General features: G+C 47.8%; 2 protein-coding genes across 2 annotated transcripts in view; both read left to right on the top strand.

Annotated features, from left to right (window-relative positions):
* LOC135887539 (zinc finger protein 850-like) overlaps positions 1-17,264 on the top strand; it is a 437,015-nt gene that overhangs the window by 323,991 nt on the left and 95,760 nt on the right. The gene's annotated exons all lie outside the window — the stretch shown is intronic.
* LOC135888178 (butyrophilin subfamily 1 member A1-like) overlaps positions 15,594-17,264 on the top strand; it is a 45,006-nt gene continuing 43,335 nt past the window's right edge. The window contains exon 1 of the mRNA XM_065415994.1: positions 15,594-15,699. Coding sequence (XP_065272066.1) covers positions 15,594-15,699 — 106 coding nt within the window. The remainder of the gene's footprint in view (positions 15,700-17,264) is intronic.

Genomic DNA, 17,264 nt, shown 5'->3' with positions numbered 1-17,264 from the left:
GACAGCTGGAAACTCGGATGGTCCAGGCAGATGGCTGGTTTACAACCGAGGCCCACGACGCCATGACCAGAAACCTAGGGAGAAGAATATGTTTTGAGCCGATTGGCATGCTCCCATTTGAGTTTACTGGATAGCTGAAGCTGGTACACTACCAGGGAGATGTAGTTTACGATGGAGTATGGACCCACCCACTTGGCATGTGGGTTGCCTTCCCCAGCTTTTGCAACATTACCTTGTTTTTAATTTGCCATTTTTGGATGTTTTCAATGATGATATTTTTACACTTGGCCTTTTTTTTATTTACGGCTTTGTGGCTTTTTACATAGCTCCTCCCTCCACTGGGCAAAGCTGAGACTTTTTGATTGTGGCAAACAGTAAATGTGATTATTGGTAAACACAGTACTTATATCACATTCACATTTATTTACTAGCGGGTTGCTAACACTTTAATTTTCTTAAAACACTTTTTTTTAGGAATTAACACATACACATTGCCCATTATACCGTACTTTGGTTTTATTATTTAATTTATTTTACATATAGGATTTTAGTGAAATGTTTTTACTACAGGGCTTTGGAGCAACAGTTAAGGACAAGCACACCCAGTTTTCAGGAGTTTACTTGGTACAATCTTTGGTGTTTAATAGCTTTTTTTTTTTTTTTAGCCCACTAGCTTGAAGTCTGGGGTAGCCAGAAAGATTTTATGTGCCATATGAGGAGTGGGCTAACTTTCCATATCCTTGCTTGTTGCTGTGCGTTTTTAACAATTTTTTTAACTAAAAGGTCTGACCTTACTATGCTAGAAACATACTGCATTCATTTGTATTGACAGATATTAAACAGGTTTTTTTGTTTGTTTTAGCAAGTGTATTAAAACCTTAGTGTTTCCTGATATTACCCAAAACATTTTGTGTTTTAAGGTGAACAAAGCAAGTATTTGCATTTTAGTATATTCCATAGCTATAGCAGTATGGTTTTTTATTTTTATTTGTTTTTCTATTAGGCTGTTTTGTAGCTGGGACAGAGAGATTAATTTATTTTTAATTGCCTTTAGGTTTACAATATTTATGATTTTTGCTTTAAAACCAATTTTTTTTAATATGGTGTTTGCTACCAGTGGAGGTTTTTTTTACAGCATTTGATACACAACAGTGCTAGCAACAAGACAAACAATACAAGACAAAACATAGAACACAAAACACAATTTTTATTGTGACAGTAAATTTATGTTTTTTTGGGTTGCTTTTTAGCTGGTATTAGCTTTTTTGTTGTTTTGAAAGACAAGAAAAACATATTTTTACCCCTTTGGGGGTGGCAGATTATTGCTTAATATATATATATATATATATATTTTTTTTTACAAATACCCTTGCTGATTCCAGGCAGAACAGAGGAACTACCCCCATTTTTTGTGTGTGTTTGTTTTATAGGCAGGCCAGGTTTTAATGGCTTTTACCTTTATTAGTTAGGTAATTTGCATTAACTCAGACGCTTTTTGGCTTGCTTTTGGATTTAAAGCCATTAGCAGTTTAGAGACTCTGTCTTACAAGGGACACAATCAACTTTCACCAGAGTTTTGATTACTGTTTACTTTTAACTTTTGCTTACATTTTTTGTATACATTTGGGGAGGTTATGTTTTAATCGAACCCTCTTATACTTTTTTAGCAAATTTGACTAAATTGTTTATAGTTAAATGATTTTAATTAGATAGTCTCTTTGCTTGGATTATTTACAGACTTTTTTGGAAAAGGGCCCCTTTTTTTAGAATGGCTGTAAAGAAACCAATAATTTTTTATAACACTTTTCCTTTTTAACACTGTTACCACGTTTAACTGCTTAATTCCCTCCAGCCTCTGCAGAGTTAACTTTTTACTTTTAAAAAAAAAATTACTGGTTTATTTTTTAAAATGACACCTTTATTAAACCCCTCACACGGGTTACCTGAATCATCCCCCGTAAGGCTCACCACCTGGACTGAATGCACGGTCAACTGACATTTTAACTGCTTAATTTTCTTTTTATGGTGAGCCACACTGCCGTTGTGGTGTATGCTGAGCATGGATGGTCAAGTTTTTAACGAGTTCCTGAAGGACCGGTACTTGCTTAGCCAGTGCTTTCAGGTGGGTGTGTTTCGCTTTTTCTGCCTGAAAGTCCTGTCTTAAGGCCTGCAACTTGTCCTGGGCATAGGCTTGGGTTGCTGCCTGGTTAGTAATTTGTGCTTTTAGTTGCTCAATTTCCACTAACTGTCTGGTACACACCTCGTCCCTTCTCCCCAACTTCTCTTTTTGTTCTGACAACATTTGATACCACATGGCCTCTACAGTTCAAACTAATCCCACAGCTGCCCCTAGGTTTTTGCCCTTTTGCTTTTCATACTCGGCATACAGGTCTAACAATGCTGCCAAGTCTGCACTTTTTTCTGAAGCTCTGCCACAGAACCCCAGGGATTGTATCCCACCTTGGTGAGAGCCCTCTCCAGCCGGGAGAGGTTCTCATCCCCCTTTGAAAGAGGCAGCAGGGTCCCATCCCTCTTTGCTGCCTCCCCCGTGGCTCGGGCATCAGGTCCACCTGCCTCCCGTGATGCCAGCTGACCGGGCAGCCGGACCATCGTGTCTGCACTTCCTAATGCCCATACATCCGGCCTTGAACCCCTCGTTGATGCCATCGCCCATGACTGCGGGACTCCCGTGTCCGCAGCTGTACCCTTCTGTTTTTTTAACATGTTGTTATAATCCCTTAGTACAACTCTTAAGATTTTTTAATTACTTGAGTTTTTTCATAGCCCACGTCGGCACCGAGGCTTACAATGTTCACCTCCCTGGGCTGGAGGGAGAAACGCTAAGCTTCCCTCCGTATTACTTGGTCCAATATCACCAAGGATCCATACACCAAAATCCTTCCTGGGCAGAGCAAGATGCCCTATGTTCTTCTCTTCAACTCAGCCATACTATGACTGAGGGCGTATGCACCGAGGATTATATGCATGGAGTAGACTCCCTGAGTCCTCCTACTACCCCGTCCTTCTACAACCGGGAGTATACCCACCTGCACCCTATCCCCGCCAACCGGGGTGAAGAGAGGAATGCTGAACCTCTCTACGGTTCTCAGACATACGACGGCTGAGAGTGGGCACACCTTTAATCTAAAATCTTTAACATGCAATACCCAAAAGTGCCAGACAGAGCAAACATGAAATACCAAGGGCAAAGCAGTTGGTGTGCTCCACAGGGCTCCCCCCTCTGCAATTCTCCACCAAAACTTTTACAGATTTTTGTTACCAATTTGCCTGAGGCGTTAGGTGCTCAGACTGAAGCCGCAGGATTGTTTGGGGAGGAGATGACGAAACATATCAAGTGTTTAAATTTTAAAGCTTTATTGATAAAATAATAAAGTAACAGCGGAGAGTGATGGGTGCTTTTTACTTCACTCAGAGGACGGAAGAAAGCGTTAGTGCCCCGAGCCCTAACCCACTTTCATACTCACACACTCACTACCCGAGGCTGGCCAGGCCTGGGTGTAATGTAAGAAAAAGAGGGGGAAGGGTGGACGGGAGTTTTGTTCTGTGTGCACAGGTCATTCAGGGTTCGCTATGATCTCCGAATTACTCCAGCTCTCAGGAGGGTTTTAAGTTCTGGGGTCTCTTGGGGGTGTCTTCTTTAGAGACCTTTGTTCCCCTTGCTCTGAGTACCAGTTTAAACCAGTCTTTTGTGGCTTTTTCAGCTTTCCCCAAAACACACCAGTTTCAGGGCCGTGAGACAGTCGTGTTTTTCCCTTGCTGGCCTTCGCTGTTTTGCTTTTTTTTGCGTCCCCTGCATTTGTTCAACAATGCTCCTTTCTCACGGCTGGTCGGGGGGGGGGGTGGACTTGGCAGGTAGCAGAGTGTATGCAATGGCCTTGGGCTGGAGTCAGCTCCTTATCTTCGGGCTGAGCTTGCTAGCTGCAGTGTTGAGTTAACCCATTTTCTGCTCTCTTCCTCCTTCCCCCTTTGGCCTCTTGCAGCCTGCAAAGAAACCTTCCACTTCACACGTACACCTTTGACCCTTCCCTAAATGTCCTGAGATGCTTGCAACAGAGTTAGCAATATACAATATATAATGCATATACAATGCTGATCTGCCTCCCTACGGGACCTCCTGAGGGAGGGGGCCTTTGTGGTGTGACAGTTTCACCAACATCAATGCAGGCTGGTCTGGGAAGGTGCATGAAACATGCATCTTCAGGAACACTGGCCAGTACAGAAAGCTGCAAACAGGGACTTTCTTTCCAGACCAGAAGATTCCCATTGGTGATATGGAAATGCCAATAGTGAACCTTGGAGACCCAGCCTACTCCTTGCTCCTGTGGCTCATGAAGCCTTACACTGGCAACTTTAAAGTCTGCAGCAATGAGTGCTTCAACAACAGGCACAGCAGGCGCAGAATGACTGTTGAATGTGTCTTTGGTCGCTTAAAGAGGCACTGGCGCTGCCTTTTTGGCAGGTTTGACTTCAGTGAGAAAAATATTCCCATTGTCATAGCACCCGTGTGCTCTGCATAACATTTGTGATGCTAAGAGGGAGAAGTTTCCTTCTGTGCTTCTGCCTGTTTCCTATCCTGACTATCCACTCACAGTTTTTCACTGATAGCTTCTCCCCAAGCTCTCTACTTACAATCTGAATCACCTGAGGATTGCAGCGCCTCCCAGAACATCTTTTCCTTACTCCTCTTCTTTTGTATCCTTATCAGATGGAGCAGCTTAGCTGGTGAGCAGGAGGAGACCTCAAGGACACATGTGCAGATGCTAAAGAAACAAGACACAGAAGCATTATTGTGAGTGCATTCTCACCCTAGATCCAAATGAGCTAAAACCACAATTTTATCACTTTACGTTGGCTGGCACACGGCACAGTGGGAGCCCCAGGCATGATGAGTTTGGCCCCAGGGGGAAGGGCGAGATAAGACAAAGGGTGGGGGGGGTTCAGAGAGGTATCACTACAAGACACTGTTCTGAATACTGGCACTGTTTTCCAGTAACTTATTTCACTCATGAGAATAACTGAGGATGCAAGGGTGAAGCTCCTCTGTGCATGTGGCTGCAGGCCGGGTCCATATGCTGCTTGCCTATGTGCTGCTATGGTGCCTGCAGAAGTATTTGCCAATTGGCATGGCAAAGTTTCCTATCATGGGGGAAGAAACAGAGCAGCCCTCCCAAGAAACCTTTGGCAGAGGAGTGCCGAGTTCCTTCTTACTATTCTTCCTACCTTTCCTTTGCTTTGGGATAGTTTGAATGGGTTCAGTTGCCCTGGCCTGCGATAACACAGCCTTCATTATAAATGGCCAGTGACTCAGCACAGTTAATCAATGGAGCTTAGTCTACCTAGGGAACTGGTGTCCACAGCACAAAGTCCACCATCATGACTAGTGCTGGTGCAGGTGCTTTCTGGAAGTCTCAGCAGACAGGCCAGGTATCCGCTGGACATGGAGTGTGAGAAAACTCTCACCCCTGAGGCCCTGCCAGGCCAGCAATGTCCCAGACTGTGCAGCTGCATGAAGGGACAATGGCCTGGGGCTCGGACAATCTGTTGTATTTTGGTTGCACAAGAAAACTCATCAATTACCCCAGGTCTCTAGCTGAGAGTCTGTGCAGCGCCCAACCCTGCACACCCCTCACAATCAGGAAAATGTGAGGCTTTCTTTCCCGCACCCCCAGGAGATGGAAACCTTGGAGGATGGTAGTTTTACATGCAATTCCCTTTTTATGTTACTGTTTCTCAGAGAGCAGGAAAAAACAGGGCAGAGCTGAGTGTCACCTGCCAAAGTGAGTGGGTTGGCTCCAAATCTGTCACTCACTGGCACTGCTAGGGATGTTTCTTTAAGAGGACTTTGATCCTTGTACTTTACTCAGCTTGTGACAAAGTTTCCTGTTACGATAACTTCCCAGCTATCTTGTTACTTTCATTTCTGTAGCTGGTGGGAGCAGCAGAAACGGGCAGCAATTCCATTCAGTTACAAATGCAGTAAATTAACAAAAGACAGAAATGAACAGGACAGAGTGAAATTCCCAGGCTGTGACTCCTGTGCTGAGTGGATGAAACTGTCTCAGCAAAGGGAAGTTTCACAGGAAGCACGAACTCATGGATGATAGAAAAACTGAGAGCTTTGAAGGACCCTGAAGCTGCTTGGAGGAAGTGTCCCTGCAGGACTCAGCAGGTAAGGGATCTTCCAGCACTGGAACTACAGACTTGCTTGATATTTCCTCATCCTCACACTCACTCAGATGAGCTGTCAGTGTCACAGGGCCCCTCTTCCAGGTTTGTCAGGGGTAAACTGCCGCTCCCATACTTCGAGTGTAAATTTGGCTGAAGAAACGCACACACATCATGATCAGTAAGTGTTTGGTTTTGGTAACACCACAGTGTGCTTAGTCCATTCCAGTCACACAATGAGGCAGAGTCTCTACCCCACAGAGCTTCTAGCCTGAAGATTGAGAGAAGTTTTTTCCCTTTGCTGGTTCATTGGGCTTTAGCAGAGCCTGGGGCCCTGCAGTAGAGCTCATTTTCTCTTGCTGTTTTGCTGCCTAATGGGATCTGTAGTTAGTGAATTGCTTCCTTAAGTGATGTTATTGGCTGTGTGTGGCTCCCCTTCCTTACCACTGGATGGATGCATAAGAGGACTTAGTTGCCTGTCACTTTAGGTACCTACAAAAAAAATCCCAGAATCAGGACACACTGGGATTCACAAAACCCTGCTCATCTGCGGCAAACCCTGCAGTGCCTACAATCACTTGGTGCCTAAATTTTTGCAGTAACCGTTTACAGGTGCTTATTTTTCTGCCTCTGAACATTTTCCCTACTCCAATCCTCCCAAATGCTTAAAGGCTCACTCCCTACCCCAACCAAGGGGTAAAGACACTCCAAGGCTGCAGCCAAGTCGGCTGACATATGAAGGAAGGTGGGTTCACGGCCCTCGTCACTCCCTGGAAAATGAGTGGGAGGGGGTAGTGGCAGGTTCCCATCTCTGTTTCAACCCTCAAGGCATTGGGGTGGCAGAAGGCCCATGAAAACTCCCCATGTGCACCCTGCTAGTGTCATCCAAAAGATAAGACCCAAGGGAGGGTGTGAAACTGCTCTGAACTGTGTTATGAAAACCGTCTGTTTAAGTAATGAAAGTCTGTGCTTTAAAAATCTTGAAATTGCCTGGTAGAAAAGCTACCAAATGGATGGGAAATTGGTTTTGGCATTTATGGAAACTGTCTGTGGTTTTACTTGAACTTAGAAGGCATCTGAGTCCCAAGGTAGCAGGAGAGTTGAACATTCCCAAGTCACTGGTTGAAGAGATTTCGCTCAGTTTGATGTCAAAGGGGAAAGAGATGTGACAAAGTGGGAATTGTCTGTAATATTTTTATGAACTATCTGTACGACTGTGTACCTATCACTTGGCAGCGCTATCCATTGGAGAAAGAATTGATTTTCTCCCTGGGACATGGGAGATGAAGGCAGGTATCTCAAACATAGAGCTACTAGGACTTTCTGGGCTAGAATCAACACACTGGAATGGCCGACCCTACAGAGACAATGGAAACCACAATGACTAAATATTAACACCGAGCTGCAGGGGCAGCTGAACATGGGAGCACAACATGGCTGTGTCTGGAGAGCAAAGAGGAGAGGTGTCAGGGTTAGGTGAGGAAGAGCAGGGTACGCAGACACAGAGCACTGCTGGAATGGGGAGACAAAGAAGACAGGGCAGGCGAGGATGGGCCCGGTGAAAGCCTGGCTTCCAGCCAGAGGAGCCAGTGCCCCCAACTACCAACTACCCCCACCAGCGCCCCTGGGAGAGACCCAGTTCCCCCTGACCCATCCCCTCCACCAGCGCCCCGGGGGAGACCTAGTTCCCCCTCCCCCGTCATAGAATCATAGAATATCAGGGTTGGAAGGGACCTCAGGAGGTCATCTAGTCCAACCCCGGCTCAAAGCAGGACCAATTCCCAACTAAATCATCCCAGCCAGGGCTTTGTCAAGCCTGACCTTAAAAACCTCTAAGGAAGGAGATTCCACCACCTCCCTAGGTAACCCATTCCAGTGCTTCACCACCCTTCTAGTGAAAAAGTTTTTCCTAATATCCAACCTAAACCTCCCCCACTGCAACTTGAGACCATTACTCCTTGTTCTGTCATCTGCTACCACTGAGAACAGTCTAGATCCAGCCTCTTTGGAACCCCCTTTCAGGTAGTTGAAAGCAGCTATCAAATCCCCCCTCATTCTTCTCTTCTGCAGAGTAAACAATCCCAGCTCCCTCAGCCTCTCCTCATAAGTCATGTGCTCCAGCCCCCTAATCATTTTTGTTGCCCTCCGCTGATCTCTTTCCAATTTTTCCACATCCTTCTTGTAGTGTGGGGCTCAAAACTGGACACAGTACTCCAGATGAGGGCTCACCAATGTCGAATAGAGGGGAATGATCACGTCCTTCGATCTGCTGGCAATGCCCTTACTTATACAGCCCAAAATGCCGTTAGCCTTCTTGGCAACAAGAACACACTGTTGACTCATATCCAGCTTCTTGTCCACTGTAACCCCTAGGTCCTATTCTGCAGAACTGCTGCCTAGCCATTCGGTCCCTAGTCTGTAACAGTGAATGGGATTCTTCCGTCCTAAGTGCAGGACTCTGCACTTGTCCTTGTTGAACCTCATCAGATTCCTTTTGGCCCAATCCTCTAATTTGTCTAAGTCCCTCTGTATCCTATCCCTACCCTCCAACATATCTACCACTCCTCCCAGTTTAGTGTCATCTGCAAACTTTCTGAGGGTGCAGTCCATGCCATCCTCCAGATCTTTAATGAAGATATTGAACAAAACCGGCCCCAGGACTGATCCTTGGGGCACTCCGCTTGATACCGGCTGCCAACTAGACATGAAGCCATTGATCACTACCCATTGAGCCCGACGATCTAGCCAGCTTTCTATCCACCTTATAGTCCATTCATCCAGCCCATACTTCTTTAACTTGCTGGCAAGAATCACCCGCACCAGTACCCCTGGGGGAGACCCAGTTCCCCCTGCACCATCCCCCAGATCCCCCTGCCCCATCACCACCACCAGCGCCCCTGGGGGAGACCCAGTTCCCCCTGCCCCATCCCCCCCAGCACCACCCCCTGCCCCATCCTTCCCCCACCAGCACTCATGGGGGAGACTGGACCTCCCCTAGTTCACCCTTCCACATCCCCTCCACCAGCACCCCTGGTGGAGACTCAGTTCCCCTGCCCCATCCCCCCACCAGCACCCCTGGTTTAGGGAGGGTCAGGTCCAGTTTGGTCTGGGGACGGATGTGGGTCGGATCCAGTTTGGAGGGTTGGCCTGGTCTTTTGGGGAGACAGCTGATGACTGGTCCTGATCCTAATCTCTGTGCCTCTCTGCCTGGGGGGAGGAGGGGAGGACTAGCAAGACAAGTATGAATAACGATACTGTAAATACAATGTAATGGAGTATTTTTTAAAATGTTTTAATCAGTTTTTAAATTTGCCCGTTTCATGCAAAAATGTAATTCAAGCCCTGGTAGTTCCTATGAGATGAGAAATGTGACAGATGAGATAATGGATTGGTTCCCTCCTAGTGGGGGCAGCACATGGCTGGTGTGTTGGCCAGCTTTGTTAGCTGGTTTTACACACACACACTGTCATAACTATAAAGGGAAGGGTAACAGCTCTCCTGTGTACAGTACTAAAATCCCTCCTGGTCAGAGACTCCAAAATCCTTTTACCTGTAAAGGGTTAAGAAGCTCGGGTAACCTGGCTGACACCTGACCCAAAGGACCAATAAGGGGACAAGATACTTTCAAATCTTGGCGGGGGGGAAAGGCTTTTGTGTGTGCTTTTGTTTGAAGGGGTTGTTCGCTCTTGGAACTGAGAGGGACCAGACATCAATCCAGGTTCTCCCCATCTTTCTAAACAAGTCTCTCTTATTTTCAAAATTGTAAGTAAAAGCCAGGCAAGGCGTCTTAGATTTACTTTGTTTTCTCAACTTGTAAATGTACCTTTTACTAGAGTGTTTATCTTTGTTTGCTATACTTTGAACCTAAGACAGAGGGGGGTCCTTTGGGCTCTTTAAGGTTAATTACCCTGTAAAGTTATTTTCCATACTGATTTTACAAAGATGATTTTTACCTTTTTTCTTTAATTAAAAGCCTTCTTTTTAAGAACCTGATTAATTTCTCCTTGTTTTAAGATCCAAGGGGGTTTGGATCTGTATTCACCAGGAGTTGGTGAAAGGAAGGAGGGGGGAAGGGTCAATTTCTCCTTGTTTAAGATCCAAGGAGTTTGGATCTGTATTCACCAGGGAATTGGTGAGAGGTTTTCTAAAAGCTTCCCAGGGTAGGGAATGGTGGCAGCGGACCAGAACTAAGCTGGTAGTTAAGCTTAGAAGTCCTCATGCAGGCCCCTACATTTGTACCCTAAAGTTCAAAGTGGGGATACAGCCTTAACACACACACACACACACACACACACACACACACACACACACACACACACACACACAGCCCCCCCAGCACACACACGCCAGGGCTCCCTGCATCCAGGTCACTTTCCCCACCTGGACTGTGCTAGGAGGCATCAGGAGCTGCTGCTCTCTGCATTCCATTTATGCAGCCCAGGCAAGGAACGTGACCTGGATGCAGGGAGCCCTGATGTTGCTCGTCACTTCTCCCATCACAGCCCCCTAGGGGTGCACGGGGCAGTGGAGCAGCAGTCCCAGGGGGAGCGAGCAGCAGTGCCAGCTGCTTTGTGCATCCAGGTCATTTTCCCCACATAGGTGCAGGAGGGAGATGCAGGGGTTAGCAGTAAAGGGGTGCAGGGATTAGGGGTGCAGGAGGGGGAGAAGGCCTGTCTGTGCGTGTGCTGCCAGAAGTCTGTCTCATCCCTGCTCCCTGATGGCCTGAGCTGGGTGTCAGCAGTACTGGCCCTGCACAAATCAGCTGGTAGCAGGTAGGTAGCGGTGGGTGGAGGAGCTGGGCTGAGCCGAGAGAGGGGAGCATAGTCATGATCACGGCAGGTTCACTCCACTCACCTGGCCTCGCTCTCTCTCCACACAGGTTGCAGGGGACCAGCTCTGGCCAGCAGCCGAGGGACTCTGCCTGTGGTGCGGGCAAGCGGGTGGGCCAACGTGGCACAACCCAGCCCCCGAGCAAGTTTTGTCCAGGGGCTGTGCCCCCTCAACACACTGGGGCACCATTTTATAATCCTGCATAGGGCTCTGTAAATCCTAAGGACAGCCGTGGTTATGAGAGAAGCAATGCCCTAAACAGCTTGCTGCTGGGACAAGTTGCCAGGTCTTAGAGCCCAGGTCCCACCATGTGCTGGGCTCGTGTTTCTCCAGCAGTGAAATTGCAAGTGAGGGGCAGTGCCCGAGATAGAAGCTGCATTTTCTCTCTTTGCTGGTCTTGTCTCTCCCCTTTTGTGCGTGTTTGTCTTGTTTTGTCTTCTTAGCAAACATGACTGGACTTTATCAACAACAGCAACAACAACAACAGAGTCAGCCCATGTCAGTAACTTCTTCTCTTTTCCTCACAAAGCTGTTATTACCATGTATGCCATGTCAGTCCCAGGATATTAGAGAGACAGGTTGGGAGAGGTAACATCTTTTATTGGACCAACTTCTGTTGGTGAGAGAGACAAGCTTTCAAGACACACGGAGCTGTTCTTCAGGTCACCTCCTTTATTCCCATAATTTATTACCTAAGGGTATGTCTACATTATGAAATTAGGTCGATTTTATAGAAGTCAATTTTTAGAAACCGATTTTATACAGTCAATTGCGTATCTCCGCACTAAGCGCATTAAGTCGGCGGAGTGTGTCCTCATTACCGTGGCTAGCATTGACTTACAGAGCGGTCCACTGTGGGTAGCTATCCCACAGTTCCTGCAGTCTCCACTGCCCATTGGAATTCTGGGTTAACCTCCCAATGCCTGATGAGGCAAAAACATTGTTGTGGGTGGTTTGGAGTACATGTCGTCAGGCCCCCCTCCCTCCCTCCGTGCAAGCAACGGCAGACAATCGTTTTGCGCCTTTTTTCCTGGGTTACCCATACAGACGCCATACCACAGCAAGCATGGAGCCCGCTCAGCTCACCATCACTGCACATCTCCTGGGAACAATGGAGCACTCTGGGATAGCTCCCAGAGGCCAATACCATCGATTTGCATCCACACTACCCCAAATTCGACCCAGCAAGGTCGATTTTAGCGCTACTCCCCTCGTCGGGGAGGAGTACAGAAGTCAATTTTAAGAGCCCTTTAGGTCGACGGAATGGGGTTGGTTGTGTGGATGCAGTCATTTTTAAATTGACCTAACGTGGCTAAATTCAACCTAACCCCGTAGTGTAGATCAGGGCCCAGAGTGCTCCATTGTGAGCGCTCTGGACAGCACTTTGAACTCTGATGCAGTAGCCAGGTACACAGGAAAAGTCCTGGGAATTTTTGAATTTCATTTCCTGTTTGGTCAGCATGGCAAACTCAGCAGCACTCAGCAGCACAGGTGACCATGCAGTCCCCCCAGAATCGTAGAGCGTAGAATGTTTCTACACTCCCCCATCATCTCCGTCCCTGAGGTTATTGCAGATTAGAAAGTGAAAAAAACACCCTCATGATGACATGTTTTCCAAGCTCATGCAGTCCTCCCGCACTGATAGGGCACAGCTTAATGCATGGAGACATTCAGTGGCAGAGGCCAGGAAAGAATTAAGTAAGCACGAAGAGCGGAGGCAGGACGCGATGCTGAGGCTAATGGGGGAGCAAACAGACATGATGAAGTGTCTGTTGGGGGAGCAAACAGACATGATGAAGCATCTGTTGGAGCTGCAGGAAAGCCAACAAGAGCACAGACCCCCGCTGCATCCACTGTACAACCGCCTCCCCTCCTCCCCATGTTCCATAGCCTCCTCACCCAGACGCCCAAGAATGCAGGGGGGGGAGGCTCCGGGCACCCAGCCACTCCACTCCAGAGGCTGGTCCAAGCAACAGAAGGCTGTCATTCAAACAGTTTGATTTTTAGTGTGGTTACAATAAGCAATGTGGTCTTGTCCTTCCCTCCTCCCCAACCTCACCCGGGCTACCTTATCCATTATCTCTTTTTTTTAATTAATAAAGAAAGAATGCTTAGTTTCAAAACAATAGTTACTTTATTTCAAAGGGGGGAGGGTGGTTGGCTTACAGGGAATTAAAATCAACAAAGGGGGCTGGTTTGCATCAAGGAGAAACACAAACAACTGTCAAACCGAAGCCTGGCCAGTCATGAAACTGGTTTTCAAAGCTTCTCTGATGCGCAGTTCCCCGTTGCTGTGCTCTTCTAATCGCCCTGGTGTCTGTCTGCTCAAAATTGGATGCCAGGCAATTTGCCTCAACCTCCCACCCCACCATAAATGTCTCCCCCTTACTCTCACAGATATTATGGAGCACACAGCAAGCAGCAATAACAATGGGAATGTTGGTTGCACTGAGGCCTGACCTAGTCAGCAAACAGCGCCAGCGAGCTTTTAAACATCCAAAGGCACATTCTACCACCATTATGCACTTGCTCAGCCTATAATTGAACTGCTCCTTACTACTGTCCAGGCTTCATGAGCCATGGAGCAAGAGGTAGGCTGGGGTAGGTGCGACCGCACGGTGCTTCAGGCTGGGAGAGCAGCCTGAGGCAGAAGCCTCCAGCTCGCATGATATTCCAGGCAGGACTGAATCTCCATGAGACGAAACTTAAAGAAGAGAATGACCTGGAGTCTCTGGCTCCCATTCGGTGTTCTAAGAGGAGAATAGCCATGTCTGTCCAGGTGCCCCTGATCGACCTCACCGAGATCTGCCAGGAGCACCCAGGAGATGTACGACGGCTATCAGTCCTACTGCACCATCTGCCGCGAAGGCAAGGAGCTGCTGCAGTGTAGTAATGCAGTACCACATCTGCCAGCAGCACCCAGGAGACATACGGTGATGGTGAGCTGAGCGGGCTCCATGCTTGCCATGGTATGGCGTCTGTCCGGGTAACCCAGGAAAAAAGGCGCGAAACGATTGTCTGCCGTTGCTTGCACAGAGGGAGGGAGGCCTGACGACATGTACCCAAAACCACCCACAACGATGTTTTTGCCCCATCAGGCATTGGGAGCTTAACCCAGAATTCCAATGGGCAGCGGAGACTGCAGGAACTGTGGGATAGCTACCACAGTGCCCCACTCTGTAAGTCGATGCTAGCCATGGTAGGGAGGACGCACTCTTCCAACTTAATGCGCTTAGTGTGGACATACGCAATCGACTGTATAAAATTGGTTTCTAAAAATCGACTTCTATAAAATTGACTTAATTTCGTAGTGTAGACAATGGGATAGCTCCCGGAGGCCAATACCGTCAATTTGCGTCCGCACTACCCCAAATTCGACCCAGCAAGGTTGATTTTAGCGCTACTCCCCTCGCCGGGGAGGAATACAGAAGTCGATTTTAAGAGCCCTTTAGGTCAACGGAACGGGGTTAGTTGTGTGGAAGCAGTCCATGCTGCTCCAACAGGGAATGAACATTCAAAAGTTCCCCAGGGCTTTTCCTGCTCGCCTGGCTGAAGAGCATTGGAGTTCAAAGTGCTCACTGGAGCGCTCTGATCATCACCTGGGGGCCAGTAACTCCGAAATACAATACACAATGGTTACACTCCCCTTAATTAGAGGCATGAATGTCGCCTCTGGCTTTACTCCACTCATTCAGGTGGAGTACAGGAGTCGATTTTAAAATCCTTTAGTTTCACGGGAGGGACTCGGCAGTGTAAACACACTCATTATAAATTTGACCTAATGCTGAATACTTCGACCTAAGCTTGTAGTGTAGACCAGCCCTAAGAGGCTTTTTCCTTTTAAAAACTCTCTCCAGCTAAAGAGAAAGGAAACCAGGGATGTTGTTAAATGAAAAACTAATTTAATATTTTATATTTCAAATGCTTTAACTATTTTTCCTTCTTTTTTGATATCTTTAATAAAAGATTGAAAACATTTGTTATGGTGCATTTGCCATGGTGCTAAGCAGGCTGAGGTCTCTGTATACCAAATCCAAGCCCATTTTAACTGTTTAATGTTGAACAGTGACTGGGTCATGTTAACACCTTTGACTCTTTGGGCCCCTATGGGTACGTCCACACAGCAATAAAAGACTCGCAGCAGTAAGTCTCAGAGTCTGGGTCAACAGAAAATGTAGACACACCCTATATTACAGCTACATTTATCCAACACTCTTATTCCAGAAGACAATTGCATTGTTCCTGTATACCCAATGCACTGCAGAAGTGGGCTAACACACAAACAAGGCATTCTTGCTCTGAAATTAGAGTGTCCACATATGGATTTATTCTGGAATAACCATTAACCTTAGCATAGGCGCAGCTCCAGGGAGCAAGTGCTAGTGCAGACAGGCTGCCAGCTACTGCTGGCATTTTAACCTCAATGATGTTTGACCCTGCTTGGAGCTAGTGCAGCTAGAGCTACTGGGAGAATCCCTTCCCAACTCCATGCACTGCACACCAGGGTGGGCTAACCCATGTGCCAGTCACTGCACATCTTATTTTGTTTGTTTCTTCTGTGCCCAGACCCAGCTATGATGATGGGGAAGGTTCCCTCGTTCTCCCCCGGCTCCACAGTGAGCTCTGCTCTGCCCGGCTACGTCACTCTCTGCCTCACTCTCCAGGTTCACAGGCTGGTGTCAGGTAGGAGCTCCGGCCTCCTCGCTGGGTTTGCTGCCTGTTCTCACACAGAGCTCTGCTGCCCTGCAGCTCCTCGCACATACAGAGAGAAGTGACCATGTCACCCCTTCCAGGGTCACCCCCACTGGACACCCAGGCAGCTCAGGACACACCCAGAATATCCCTCCTCCTAACGCTGTCTGGTGGACTCCTGCCAGCCAAATCCCTGGGTGAAAACTCCCATTGACTTCAGTGGGGCTTGGCCCCCATTCCTCCCCTTCCCCCAAACCCCCGCACCCCCCCCGGAGTGACACCGGGAGCTGACGAGGCAGTGCGGAGCTGAGCAGGGCTGGTCATGCTGCCACCAGCCCCCACGTGCCATGAAGCACGGGGCCCCCCAAAGCATGGGGCCTGGGGCAACTGCCCTGAACCATCCAATGGACAGGATGGCCCTGGCTACAGTTGTCATGTGCCCTGATCCCTGAGTGATGTGCCTTATCTGCACAGACAGAGTCCGGGTCTGTGTGAGGTGGGTGTATTGGATCATCTCTCAGAGAGGGCAGAGTTAAGGTTGCTTTGGCCTGTACCTTAACTTTGCATTTGCTGGTGTTCAGAGCCCTGAGTTTTGCTGAATTGTTTTCTGGAAGGACCTGAGATACCTCTGGGAACCTTAACTCTGCATTAGCAAAGATTTTTGTCAGTGTCTTTCCTAGTTTCTTGAACAGAAAAAGGACTCCTTGAAGTAGACATTAATGGTCATTTAAGCAGTTGTAGTTCTCACTTAGATTTGCAGTTGATACATGACTGTGGCTAGATAATAACACAAATCCCTACCTTTTATATAGTACTTTTCATCAGTAGAGCTCAAGGAACTTTATTCATTATCCCCATTTTACAGATGGGGAAACTGAGGCACAGAGCAGTGAAGAGACTTGCCCAGATCACCGAGCAGGCCACTGGCAGAGACAGGAATAGTCCCAGTCCAGTGATCTCTCCACTAGGCCACACGGTTGCTATGTCATTCCTCAGTACGCCTCCCCCTGCCTGTACATTTTGTTACAGTGCAATGGGGATAATGGGGTTGTGCTTTGAAGGGTTTACAGTGTGTAGTTGCTAACAGGGTGAGAAATCTGAGTCACAGTCCATGTCCCAGCATCTCAACAGTTCCCTTGTGCTTACAGTGACTGTAAGTGTGAGAGAAAACTGCTGAGTCTGACTCCTTCTCCATCCTCTGCCTCACCATCCCTCACAACATGTAGCTCCCCTTCCCCCTCCACCATCTCAGCTCTCCCTCCCCTTCCCTCACCATGAAGCCATTAGTTAGCACTGTCGAAGCCTTTAATATGTAAGATGTTATTCCTTGCTGTCTCCAGATGGGGTAGACATACCTGCGCTAGCTCTGATCAAGCTGTCGGCAAAGTAGACACAGTAGCACGAGAAGCCTCCCTGAATATGTACCTAGCGTCCTGGGCAGGATCATACCTGGGGAGCTAGCCCATCCCCCTGCTCACACCACCACGGCTACACTTTCTCACGCTAGCTCAGTCAAAGCTAGTGGGTGCATGTTTCCCCACACTGGAAATTACACC

The sequence above is a fragment of the Emys orbicularis genome, chromosome 13, assembly GCF_028017835.1.
Source record: "Emys orbicularis isolate rEmyOrb1 chromosome 13, rEmyOrb1.hap1, whole genome shotgun sequence".
In the NCBI taxonomy this organism is placed as follows: Eukaryota; Metazoa; Chordata; order Testudines; family Emydidae; genus Emys; species Emys orbicularis.
The sequence above is the reverse complement of the archived record's forward strand: the minus strand, read 5'-3'. Positions and strand labels throughout refer to the sequence as shown.